At 46.6% G+C, this 12,924-nt stretch overlaps 3 protein-coding genes across 3 annotated transcripts; 2 read left to right on the forward strand and 1 right to left on the reverse strand.

The window, feature by feature from the left end:
- The first annotated feature begins 2,152 nt into the window (after positions 1-2,152).
- LOC114582916 (olfactory receptor 12D1-like) lies at positions 2,153-4,002 on the forward strand. The gene is made up of 3 exons (XM_077918263.1): positions 2,153-2,729; positions 2,853-3,082; positions 3,904-4,002. The coding sequence occupies exons 1-3, from the start codon at positions 2,153-2,155 to the stop codon at positions 4,000-4,002; spliced, it is 906 nt and encodes a 301-aa protein (XP_077774389.1).
- An 821-nt stretch (positions 4,003-4,823) lies between these two features.
- Positions 4,824-5,726, reverse strand: LOC114582915 (vomeronasal type-2 receptor 26-like). The gene has a single exon (XM_077918264.1). It carries the CDS (start codon positions 5,724-5,726, stop codon positions 4,824-4,826), a length of 903 nt encoding a protein of 300 aa, XP_077774390.1.
- Positions 5,727-11,645: 5,919 nt separating this feature from the next.
- LOC144325350 (integrase/recombinase xerD homolog) lies at positions 11,646-12,500 on the forward strand. Its single transcript, XM_077918265.1, has one exon. It carries the CDS (start codon positions 11,646-11,648, stop codon positions 12,498-12,500), a length of 855 nt encoding a protein of 284 aa, XP_077774391.1.
- The last annotated feature ends 424 nt before the right edge of the window (positions 12,501-12,924 follow it).

Raw genomic sequence — 12,924 nt, forward strand, 5'->3', positions numbered from 1 at the left:
CTGGGGCCCTTGATTTGACTTGTGGAGTTTATTAAGATCGTGTTTCAACTGGGGAGAATGCCCCCAAATCATCCGAATTTACCTTTTTTGGAAGCTTCTCTCAGCATTATGATAACAATGGAAAGGTGGAATATACATTCTCTCTCTCTCTCTCTCTCTCTCTCTCTCTCTCTCTCTCACACACACACACACACACACACACACGCGTGCATATCCCTTAATTTCCAGGCTTTATTTTCTAGTCTGAACTATTGCTTGATCAACAGACCCTCTAATAAAGTTGCCTGTGAACCACAACAAGTTTCTCCTCTGTTTTTATTCTTCTTCTGAATAATTTAATCAAATATCATCTTGGAACTTTTAAAGGAATTGTTTGCAAGAAAAATATTATTTTTGGAAGAGCAATATTTTTTTCCAATGTTCTTATTCTGGAGCACCAAAGCAATAATTTCACACACACACCCCCTTTGAATTCAGAAAAAAATTGCATTGTGAATAGTGTTTTGTTGTTTCCTTTTCAGCCTGCTGCACAGTGCCTGTTAATTAGATTTGTGGACAATCACAGATATAAACTGGCAGCCCTGAGTAGCCTGACTGATTGACCAGCGATTGGAAACCCCACAGTCTATTGTTCTCTAGCATCATATACCATCTGGATGCATGTTTGGTACATGTCTTTGGGGCGTGCCAGTTTCAGAGCCAAGCTGTCATGTTTATTAATAAGTTAATTTGGCACTTCATTGAGTCACTTTTGAATGTTAGATACAGGAAGGGAAACAGTTAAGTTTCAGCTAATAACCTATTATTGGCACCTTTAAAGGTGAAGAGCTGGCCTGACGGTTTGCTCTCTGGGCTATGGGCCCCTGGTGTGGGATGGTTAAGTTCTATACTGCTCTACCCAGTATTTAGAGTAAGTTGGGTCACTTAAAGTCCAGAAGGTTAAAAGGCTGTTTAGTGAAGACAGAGATAAAGAATAAAAACAAAAACAATTTTCTGGCAATAGTTAAGTAGTTAAGAAGGAGCGAGTGGTTTTGCTGGTTCGCTTGCCTTACTTCTTTCTCATTCTGTATGTTGCAGTCTGCAGTGCCTGCTGATGTTCATGAGAATTTTGGTTCTGCAAGCCACCAAGGTGGGAATGGATGGTGATTCCATTGCTGCAAGAATATTATGGAAGTTGTGCAACTAATTCCTTTGTCACTTTTAGAAGCCCTTTCTTAATTAATGTATTCCACATCACTACTACTACCAGTTGAAATGAGTAATTGGTCTCCAGTGCATATAATAATATGGTGTGGGACTCATGAAGCCAGTTCTTATATACATTTTGCCTCAAGGGGCTAATGTGCCCCTGGCCATTACAGCTATAGAGATATAGCTACTTTTATTTATAGCACTGTATTGTTAGCTACGTTTCAGCAGCATAAGCACTTGGATAGGAGGTACACTGTCCTTCAATGCATCTTCAATAGAAATTCAAACAGATTGGTAAGTTTCAAGTACGGACAAATGTTGAGATCAAACATTCAGAAAATATCTTCAAAAAGAGAGAGTCAAAAATGCATCAAAAATAAGAATCTTAAAAATGAGAAAGGGGTAAAAATCCAAATTGATTACTGTGAATGCAAAACCTGTAAGGATGTGATTAAATTGGTCCGTTTTGTTTAGTGGGTTAGATCCAGATTTAATCTTGCTTAGTTGAGATCCATTGAAATAAATAGGATTTGAGGTATTTAGCAGTACTACATGGAAAAAGGCATCATGCATATCCCTACTAGAGGCTGCAGTGGAGGGCTTATTCACACTTGCTTTTCCTTGACTCTTTCTAGGCATGGACCACACTTTAAAGCTCCATGTCTGAGTAGCTCTTCTTTTTGCTCTGGACCTTTCCCCATGAAAACCTGCTCTTAAAGCTCAATCAGAGCAAATAGCAATCCATGGAAAACTCAAATTGATTGAGCACTAAAGAGCATGTTTTTTTTCAGGGGCAAAACAATAACACTTAGACAGAGAGTTTTTAGGCACAGACTTGTGTCTGGAAACAGTGGGGTAAAAGTTAAATGTGGATAAGCCCTGACAAGACATTTCAGTTATTTATGTTGTGTCCTTACTAAAATCTACAGGTTTTAACAGGCTACCACTTCTGTGAAAACAGATGAAGAACCAGACAGAAGTGAGCCAGTTTATCTTACTAGGCTTGACAGATCTCCAAGGACTGCAACCTTTTCTCTTTCTACTCTTTTTGATGTTGTACCTCATCAGTCTGCTAGGAAACAGTATCATTTTGTTTGCAGTGCTGACTGAAGCTCACCTCCACACACCCATGTACTTCTTCCTCAGCAATCTTTCGTGCCTGGACATTTGCTATGCTACAGTCACTGTGCCCAAGATGCTGGCAGGCTTTATATCTGGACCTCAGTACATTTCCTTCAGTGGATGCCTAACTCAACTCCATTTCTTTCACTTCACTGGAAGCAGTGAAGGTGTCCTTCTGGCAGTTATGGCCTATGACCGCTATGTGGCTATATGCAATCCTCTGCGTTACATTGTTATTATGAACAAATGCACATGCCTCTTGCTTGCAGCAGCTTCTTGGGGCACTGGATTCTGCCATGCACTCATGCACACTGTGATGACCTCCCGGCTGCACTTCTGTGGCCCAAACCTTGTCCAGCACTTCTTTTGTGACATCAAGCCACTGCTGAAGTTAGCTTGCAGTAGCATCCAGCTCAACATCAGCCTTCTCAATACAGTCACTGGCTTAATTGTCATGATCCCATTCATCCTCACACTCTTCTCCTACCTCTATATAATATCTTTTCTCCTTCTGAAGGTCAAGTCAAACAAAGCAAGATGGAAAGCTTTCTCCACATGCACATCCCACCTCACAGTTGTGCATTTGCTCTATGTGCCTGTTTTATTCAACTATTTGCCTTCCTCGGGAGATATACCACTGTCGGACATGATAGCCACCCTCATGTACAATGTAGGTGTCTCAGTATTAAATCCCCTTATTTATACCCTGAGAAACAAGGAAATGAAATTAGCCATAAGGAAAATACTGGTAGCTTGTTGCTGTCAAAAGGTGAGATGACATGTCTTCCTGTTTGCAGAGGCCGATAGGTGAAATGTGAGAGCAATAGTTCAAATGTGAGGCTGTACAGTGATATCGCATCTTCTTTGGATGCAGGGGGTCTCAGATTCAATCACCAGTATCTTCAGGTAGGGCTGAGAGAGAATCCTACCTGAACAGAGTGGCTATGGATTATAGACTATGACCCCAAGATTTCACTTCTGGTCAGTTCCAGCCAGCATTCAGCATGAATGAGTGCATATGTGAAGTTAGGACTCTCTCCACCCTGCAATGTGCATCACATTACACTTTGTTTGGTGGCCTGGCTAGGGGGCAGGGGATTGAGGCACCCCTCAAGCCATCCCCTGGCCATGTCACACTACACGGCCAATCAATGCTGGCAGGGTGTATGGCCATGGGTGTTTTAAACCGCAGCACAGTTGGGGCGCTAGGGCCATGCCATGACCCCAAGGGGTACCGCTCAGGGTGGCCCTATTTGATGTCAGTCATAGGGCTTCCCCTTCTGGTGTTTTAACATTAGTTTGACTCTCTGCAGACAGGCGGGAGTCAAGATATAGTTGGGCTTCATCCAATGCCTAAGCCAAACCACTCACATCTGTAACCAATAAAGTTATGGCCTGTTTTAGCCCATTAACCTACATACTCGTGTCTGTGTGTTTATTAATCAATAGGTAACTGTGGGGCACAGGGCTTTGGCACACAAAGCATGAGAATTAATCTCAGGGTTCTTGGTTTGAGCCCCATGTGGGGCAAACGATTCCTGCATTGTAGAGGATTGGACTAGATAACCCTTGTGGTGTGGTCCCTTCCAGCTCTACAATTCTAAGATTCCTCAGACAATCCCCAGAACTCTCTCAAAGACTGCCATTCCACCTCCTATGGTGGTCCGTAAAGAACAAAAGGGACTGTGATCTGGGCACTCTAAAGGGGACTTCCATACTCAAATTATATACGGGGTCAGTGAATTATAATGTGAATGGAAGTTATTCAGGGTGATCTTGCTGGAAGTTAAAAGCTTTATCTAACTTTTTTAGTTTTATTTATTAAAAAACCAATATGGGATGGGGGCTTCCCGGAGCTCTTTAACACCTTTTTATTGTTATGCTTTTTGGAGGATGGCCCTTTACAGTAGATATGAAGTTGCTAATGCTATGCTAAGAATATGTGGAAGCAAGAAAACACAGGAATCTCTGAAAGTTGCTATATTTTGCTTCTCTCAGTTCCTCCAGTATAAATTGTTGTTATAACTATTTTGATTAATATGCTGTTTAAAAAAATATGTTTACTGTACATTTTAATGATTGGTGTTCAGATGACATTTATTTACTGTGCATTGTAATTACATGCGGCTATATCATAGCATTGGTTTTGTAATTACAGTAAGTCATTCCGGTGAATGATGCCAGCACTGATCATGTGTATGTGGATACACACACAAACATTTTTTTAAAAAAAATGTTCCAAGCCATTTAAATGCTTGGGACCTGCACAAGGAGGAATCATCTGATTTGATAATTGTGCCCTCATTCGAGTTGGGATTCCACTGACCAGTTAAACAGTAATTGTTTTAGCTGACCAAAGTGAGAACCTAGTTGAAATGGAATGCATATAATAATTTAAGGACAGATGTTTGCTCAAGCGGGTAGACATCACCAATTTCTTATAAAATCCCTCCCACCAGAATTTCAAATGAACTACATACACAAGCAGAAAAAAACCCCAAAATATGCACTCATGTTCTTTTTTTGCCAATTAGTTGTTCTCTGGTGTTCAACTCAGGTCTGAATATAATAATGTAGCATTTTGGGGAAAAGATACAACCCAGTAATCCAGCACCAGAGGACAAGATGGAAAAGATCTCCACAGCTACCATGTATTTTCCTTTGGTGCTCAGATAGGTGGGAACAAAGGACAACCAAACACTACAAAACACCAGCAGGCTGAAAGTGATAAATTTGGCCTCATTGAAACTGTCAGGTAACTTCCTGGCCAGGAAAGCCAAGATGAAGCTGACAATGGCCAGCAAACCCATATAGACTAAGACACCATAAAACATGGCCACTGAACCCTCATTACATTCAAGTATGATTTCCCCATGCAGTGAGTGCATATCCATATCTGGGAATGGAGGGGATGTACTTAACCAAAGAGTACCTATGCAAGCCTGAATACAGGAGCAGAAAAGGACAATAGAATTTGCCAGCCTTTTCCCTATCCATTTCCTCATACTTGATCCTGGTTTGGTTGCCATGAATGCCAGAAGCACAGTAATGGTTTTTGCCAAAACACTGGAAAGGGCCACAGAAAAGATGATGCTAAAAGTGATTTGTCGGAGAAGGCAGGTGACCTTTTGAGGCTGTCCAATGAAGAGAAAGGAGCAGAGGAAACAAAGCAGGAGAGAGATGAGGAGAATGTAGGTCAGAGTCCGATTGTTGGCTTTGACTATGGGAGTATTATTGTGCTTCATAAAAGTCCCAAGGATGAATGTTGTGACCAGAGAGAAAGAAATAGTCAAGATAACTAAGATAAGCCCTAAATCTTCTTCATAAGAGAGGTAGCTTGGGACCTTGGGAATGCATTGGGTTTGGTCATGGTTGGGATACTCATCTTCTGGACATTTCACACAGGCAGCCATATCTGAAATAAAAGAGGAGCTGTTTAAATATTGCAGATACTGACCAATGTACAGCTAAAGCATTGGTTCTTAACTTTTTGGGAGGCACGTCACAGAACTTTTATATAATCTCCTCATAAAAATATCCACATAAAGACATAAACAGCGAATTTTGCATTCAATTTATATTCAAAATTCCCTTTTTTCACATAGACAGAATCTAAAAACCGTCTACAATGTTTCATGTTATTTCATGCAGCTGTAAAACATTGGGTTGCTCTGTTATGCTGACAATTTATTTTGCCCGTTGTTTGAAATATTATTCCTAAATTAATGATGACAGAAACTGTATTGCAAGATTATCAAAGGGGAGAAACAATGATGGTGAATGTATCCTGAAATGTTGGTGATATTATCACCATGTTGTATAATATAAACTTGAAGGCTGGGATTCAACCAGGCTTTTGAGTGTTCTTGAGGAATGAATGTTTCACAAAGCCATTTCCGAGCCTCGGGAGGAGAGGGTGTTGCGGGCTGGCCCCTCCCACAAGCGCGGGGGCTGGAGCTTAGCCCCCGCGAGAGCAAGGGAATCCCCGGGGGCGTGCCTCTCCGCCTTCCCCCTGTCCGCCAATCGGCGGGCGGGGGAGGTGTGGCCTGCGCTATTTAAGGCCAGGCACGCCCCGGGATCGCCCTCTTCACTCCTCAGCAGCAGAGAAGTTTTGTTTTCAGCTGATCGCTTCAGGGATCCCCCCCTTTTTTTTTTACCTCGTGCAGCGTGCGGGAAGCCCTTCGGAGCGCTCCTTCGTGCACCCTTGAGAGAGGCATCGCAGCAACCGCCGTAGCTTGGACCGCGTGGGGTCCGTTTTTTCTACCAACCCGCTTGCGGTTATTCGCCAAAAAGAGCTGAAATACATAGGGGGGTTTCGGGGGGGCTTATTCTCGTAGGTTGCGCAGCCACGCTCTCGGCAGTCAACGGTAGTAGTAGACGAAGGAAAGGAGCGCCGCCGCCCGTGCGCGATTCGCGCGCTCCGGATAGCTTCCCCTTCGTGGCTTCGTTGCCTTTGTCGAGGGTCGCCTGCCGCTGCTTACCGCCGAACAGCTGGTCGCCTTCCGCGCCGCCTTCCTCCCGCGTCGTTCCCCCGTCACCACTCGGAACAGGTCGTATTGTGTTTTGCTTTTGGGGATCTGTATATTTTGTTTTTTCGTGCTAGGTTTGGTGGTATCGTGAAACCTTGCTTGCGGGAGTCTGCGTGTCGCCGTTAGTTGCTTTCCCCACGCTACGAGCCCCCACCCCTTTTCGGTGTCTCCTCATCCTCCCTCCTATTGCTGCGGTCTTTCGTTCCCTGATTCTGTGAATAGCGCAAAGCGTTCTCTGCTGCTGCTTTGCTTTGCGTCCCCCTGATCCTGTGTCTATCTCTCGTTGCGAAGCTCCTCCGCAGCGCGCCCACAATTGATATAGTATATTGGCCACGGGCTGCTGCAAAAATTTAGATTTAGTTTCGGGAGGTTTCTGGGTTCCGCAAAGCAGCTTTTACGAGGAGATTGGGTGGCGTTGCTAAGCAACAAGATTGCTTTCAGCGCCATTTTGAATTGACCACGTGGCTCTGGGGCGGCAGCCATTTTGGGAGAGGCACGCCGCATTAGGATAGCGTTCAACGCCATTTTGTTTTGCCCACGTGGCTCCGGAGCGGCAGCCATTTTGGGAGAGGCAGGCTGCATTAGGATAGCGTTCGACGCCATTTTGTTTTGACCACGTGGCTCAGGGGCGGCAGCCATTTTGGGAGGGGCAAAAGCCGGTTAGGAAGGAAGCCTTCCGGGTGGCATTAACAAAATTGTAGGCACACTTAGCACAGTGGGGGGATAGGAAGAGGAGGCCCGGTAGTCAAGCTTAGGTACAACCAACTCATCTAGGAGGCTTGCAATTTAACAACGTTGTTCCCAAACCCCACCCCACCCCCAATTTTTTGCGGATTCTGCTGGCATCATCATTTCGTAATTAAAGTGCATAGTGCCCGGCTTTGAGGGCTTGCCTATGAGAAACTCAGTTAAGTGACGTGCTTCATTTAGTAGTTAATTATAGTGAATCTTTCCGCAGTAATTCATTCCTTAAGGTACGCAGAGCCAGTTAAGTGACGTGCTTCATTTAGTAGTTAATTATAGTTAATTATAGTGAATCTTTCCGCAGTAATTCATTCCTTAAGGTACGCAGAGCCAAGTTTCTATTTAATTGGATTAGCCGGGCAAGGCAATTACTTGGTAACTGAATTATTTACATAGGTACCGGATTAGCAGCCTCACCGCCATAATTCCCCTCCGCTTTAATGCTTGGCAATAAATTTTTGAGATAGACTTGAAGTTATCCATCTGGGCACAGCTCCTGCTGTTCTCCCATTTGTGCTCCATTTCAGGTTCAAGTTAAGTATAAGCAAGCGGATCTAGTGGAAGAGGCGGGTGGTGTGAAGTCAACTGTTTTTATATATGCATTTTAATACTTATTAAGCGTTGTTAAATAAATAAATAAGTAGATAAATATATATTAATAAAAAATAAAATAAAAAATTGTTTTAATTATTAACTAATCAAGAATTAACTAATTAAACTAAAATAAAATTAATAGTTAGTTAAAAAAATAAATAAAAAATAAATAAATAAATAGGGGGTCTAATCGCCTTGCTAGATCTTTCGGTACTGTTAGGTACAGTTGATATTGCAATGGCTTCCGGAGGCGAGCAACAGCCTTCCACCTCCGGCAATCAGTCAGCAGCTGCAGCAAGTAGCGGGGGTGCACAGATGGTGTCCATGTCTTGCAATCCCCAAGCGTTTGACCAGCTTTTCAGGGCATTTGAATCTTTTTATAGACAGTGTAGGCCCGGGCCCGGGGCACCTCCGGCTCCAGAGCAGTCGCAGGACGTTATTCCCGACACACCACCAGCCAATCAAGGACAGCAGGGCATACCTCTCGCGGCAGTAGCCAGTGCCCAGCCTGGGACACCAACCGCAAGCCGCCCCAATACACGTGCCCAGTCCGTGCTAGCCAGGAAGGCAGTGCAAGGTGGTAGCAAAGGCAAGGCACCCGCGAAACATGGCGGCAAAGGGAAGACTCCGGCTAAGGGGGCCAATGTCATACCCCTCTCACAAACATCAGGTATTCCGAGTGTTTTCCAGAAACAGCAGCCTCTGCATAGCTCCACCGAGGACAGCGCAGGTTCTGGGTCCGACGAGGACCGGGTGGAACCCCAACCACCTCAGCCGGTTGCCGAGACCAGCGCAGCTGCCGCAGACACTCAAGGGGGTAAGAGGAAGTCAAAGAAGAAGCACATCTCCGCAAAAAAGAAGAGGAGCAAGCAATCGGATACGGAAGAGGACACAGGTACGTCTTCTTCAGACTCTGATGATGAGGCCCTTATGGATGGGTACTGGGGTCAAGGGGGAAATAATCACGGGATCCCTTTGTGGGCACATGAGCGGAGGGCAAATTCCCATAGGAAGACCTTCAGTGGGGTGCTGGAGTGGAAGGATGGGGCTCTGGTGGAAGATGTAAAGGTCGCCACCAATCAGCCCACGGATTTCATATTGGGGAACCATTTGTCGCAGAAAAAGAGAAATAAGATTCTTAATGGAGACTATGTAGACATGTTCACCCTCCTCCCTCCAGCCAAATTAATGGAAAAAGGTGAAAAGAGGCGCTCTTACGGTAAGAGGAGGTATAGAACACCTAGGGCGGAGCGCAATTTCGAAAACTGGTTAGATGGTTACCAGATTTTCATGGGAGTTGTGTGCGCTGCCTATCCCCGACGCTCCATGGACTTGGTAGCTTACATGGCTCACGTGAGGAGGGCTCGTGCGCTCGCGGGTGAAAATGCTGCATTGACATATGATGAGAATTTCCGTAGAAATGCGTCTCTGCTCCCTGCTACCCGATGGGACCTTACTGATCCAAACTACTGGGGAGAAGATGTAAATCCATACATTGATAAGAAAAACCTGGATACGGCCAGAGTTGGTAAGACCGAGGTGAAACGCCGGCGCCAGTGTTGGGAGTTTAACAGGGGCGTTTGCTCCCGTCCCTTATGTAAGTACCTACATGAGTGCGAACGTTGCTGGGGTAACCACCCCGCTTCTGCCTGCTTTAAAGGTAAGCAGCAGCCCTTTCGTGGGGGCAGGGGGTACTTCAACGGCAACGCCAGGGGTGCCCCCGGATCCTCCCACCAGGGACCAGGTAACCGCCTGTAACACCGGCACAGTAACGTTAGTGGCGCCCACGGATCTGCCCATCTCGGAACAGTTAACCCCCAGTAATCTTGACCTCGGTTTGGCTTTTTCCCCTATCCGCCTGCAGCCTTTAAAATCCCTCTTAGAGATATACCCTGAGCGGAAAGCCGCGCAATATCTTTGGGAAGGCTTCTCCAAAGGTTTCCGAATCCCGGTAGCAGTTCCCCCCAATTCCAGGGAGCCTCAAAATCAAAAATCAGTTAGGGAGAGGCCGGATATAGCTAGGAAAAAGATAGAGAAGGAAATCAGGGCGGGGAGAGTGGCAGGTCCCTTTGATGAGCCTCCCTTTGAGGGTCTTCACTTATCTCCTCTGGGTATAGTACCAAAGAAGGCTCCTGGAGAATTCCGGATGATTCATAACCTGTCCTACCCTAGGGGTGCCTCAGTCAACGACGCAATCCCCCAGGAGCTTTGCTCAGTTAAATACGCTTCATTTGATCAAGCGGTAAAAATGATTCGTAGATTTGGGCAAGGGGCATCACTGGCAAAATGCGACATCGAGTCGGCCTTCCGCCTTCTCCCGGTACGTCCAGATGACTTCCGGTGGTTGGGCTTCAAATTTGAGGGGGCTTATTTCATTGACAAGGTGATGCCCATGGGCTGCTCCGTCGCTTGCGCAGCCTTCGAGTCATTCAGTACATTTTTGGATTGGGCCCTACGCCATAGGACAGGGTCGTCGGGCGTGTCGCATTACCTCGATGATTTTATCCTGGCCGCTGATAGCAGACCTCGATGCTCTGCTCTCCTCAAGGCCTTCACAGACTTAGCGGGGGAATTGGGGGTACCGCTGGCCGCGGACAAAACTGAGGGCCCGGCCACTAGCATGGTGTATTTGGGTATTGAGCTAGATACTGTGGCACAGACCTCCAGGTTGCCAAAGGATAAGCTCTTGGCGCTTAAGGCAATGATTCTGCAGCTACTGCCCCTAAGGAAAGTCACCCTACGACAAATTCAATCCCTCTTAGGACACCTAAATTTTGCATGTAGGGTGGTGGCGCCGGGGCTCCCCTTTTGTAACCGCTTGGCCAGACTGTCGGCAGGTCTTAAGGCGCCACAGCACAGGGTACGCCTATCCAAGGAGGTTAAAGCAGACTTAGGCGTCTGGTTGCAATTCCTAGAAAAGTACAACGGTATATCCTTATGGCAAGACTCCATGGCACTCAACACCGACTTCCAAGTGCAGTCGGATGCCGCAGGGTCGCTGGGTTTTGGAGTTTACTTTAAAGGCCAATGGTGTGCCAGAAAGTGGCCCACGGAATGGAGAGGACAGCCCATTACTCGGGACCTTACATTCTTGGAATTTTTTCCAATAGTAGTGGCAGTACACCTCTGGGCAGAACAGTTCAGCAATCATAGGGTTTGCTTCAATACAGACAATCAAGCAGTGGTGGCGGTCCTGGCCAGACAATCTGTGCGCTCCACCAGAGTAGGGAACCTATTGCGAGCCTTTGTTCTTCTGTGTCTGGAACGGAACATATACTTTTCGGCCAAATTTGTACCTGGCGTTAATAATGACATCGCGGATGCTCTGTCTCTTTTTCAGATGGAGCGCTTTCGCTCATTAGCGCCGGATGCGGAGCAATCATCGATGCCTTTCCCGGAGCATCTCTGGAGGATTGGGAGAGAGAAGTAATGAAGGGAGTATTCGGTGCTGTGGCCCCGTCCACGATGCGTTCATACAAGAAGGCTTGGGCCGATTTCCTAATTTTCCGCAGTAAAGCACCAGGCGCTAGGCCCTATGCTGCCCCTTCAACAAGAGAGGTCCTCCACTACCTGGCTCACCTGAAGGAGTTAGGCAGGGCCCCTAAGACCCTCAATATCCAGTCGGCAGGGATATCTTATTTCTGTAAAGCCTTTTTCACGACCGACCCGTGCGCGGCTTTTATCGTACGCAAAACTCTTGAGGGTTGGCGCAGGCAGCACCCCCCTAGTGCAGATGGGAGGCGGCCTTTAACGTATGACATCTTGTCCCAGATTCACAAGGCATTACGTACGGTATGCTGGTCTAAGTATGAAGCGCGCCTATTCTCGGCTGCGTTCTCGATATCCTTTTTCGGCGCCCTACGCATAGGAGAGGTCGTCTGTGAAGGGGGAGTTACCCATGCTCAGAGGGGCATCTTATTAAGTGACATAACCCTGTCACGGTCGGACCTAATCATCCGGGTCCGGAGCTCAAAGACAGACCAGCAGGGAAAAGGGGCCCTACTTCGCCTTCCAGCAGCTCAGGACAAGGGGCCCTGCCCAGTTAGGGACGCGAGACGCTTTCTATACCTAAGACCCAAGAACCCTGGACCCTTGTTTATTCATGCAGACGGGTCGCGACTGGCTAGGCAGCAATTCACCCGGGTAATGCGTATGGCTTTGACGGCATGTGGTTTGCCTGCGGCAGAGTTTGCGGCACACTCCTTCCGTATTGGTGCGGCCACCACCGCGGTGCATCTGGGGCTCTCCACCGAGAGGATCAAGGAAATGGGGAGGTGGAGATCTAATGCTTATAAAACTTATGTCAGAAATAACGTATGACTAGGAAGAATACCACTGAACTCTCTTTCCCTGTCTGCTTGCTTTCCAGGAACTAGAAGGTTGTGCATTTGGTTGGTGGGCCACAGTATAGTACATTGGGCCAAGAATCGGGCCATGAGTACAGGACTGGGGCAAAATCTGAAGTTGCCTGCGAATGTGGAGCTGGCGTGGCTAGCGCGGAGAGGGATGCGCTGGAGTGAGTTTAAGCCAGCAGTGATGGCGAGAGCTGCCTCAGAGGGGCCCCCTGATGCATTGGTGATTCAGTTGGGAGAAAACGATCTCGCATATCGCAAGGCGATTGATCTCAGATGGAACATTTTTGATGACCTGTCCGAACTGGTGACAGTGTACCCAAACATCAAAATACTGTGGTCCTCGTTGCTTGAGAGGAGGACTTGGAGGGACTGTGCGAGTCCAGTTGGTG

Source organism: Podarcis muralis, chromosome 13, assembly GCF_964188315.1.
Source record: "Podarcis muralis chromosome 13, rPodMur119.hap1.1, whole genome shotgun sequence".
Lineage (NCBI taxonomy): Eukaryota > Metazoa > Chordata > Lepidosauria > Squamata > Lacertidae > Podarcis > Podarcis muralis.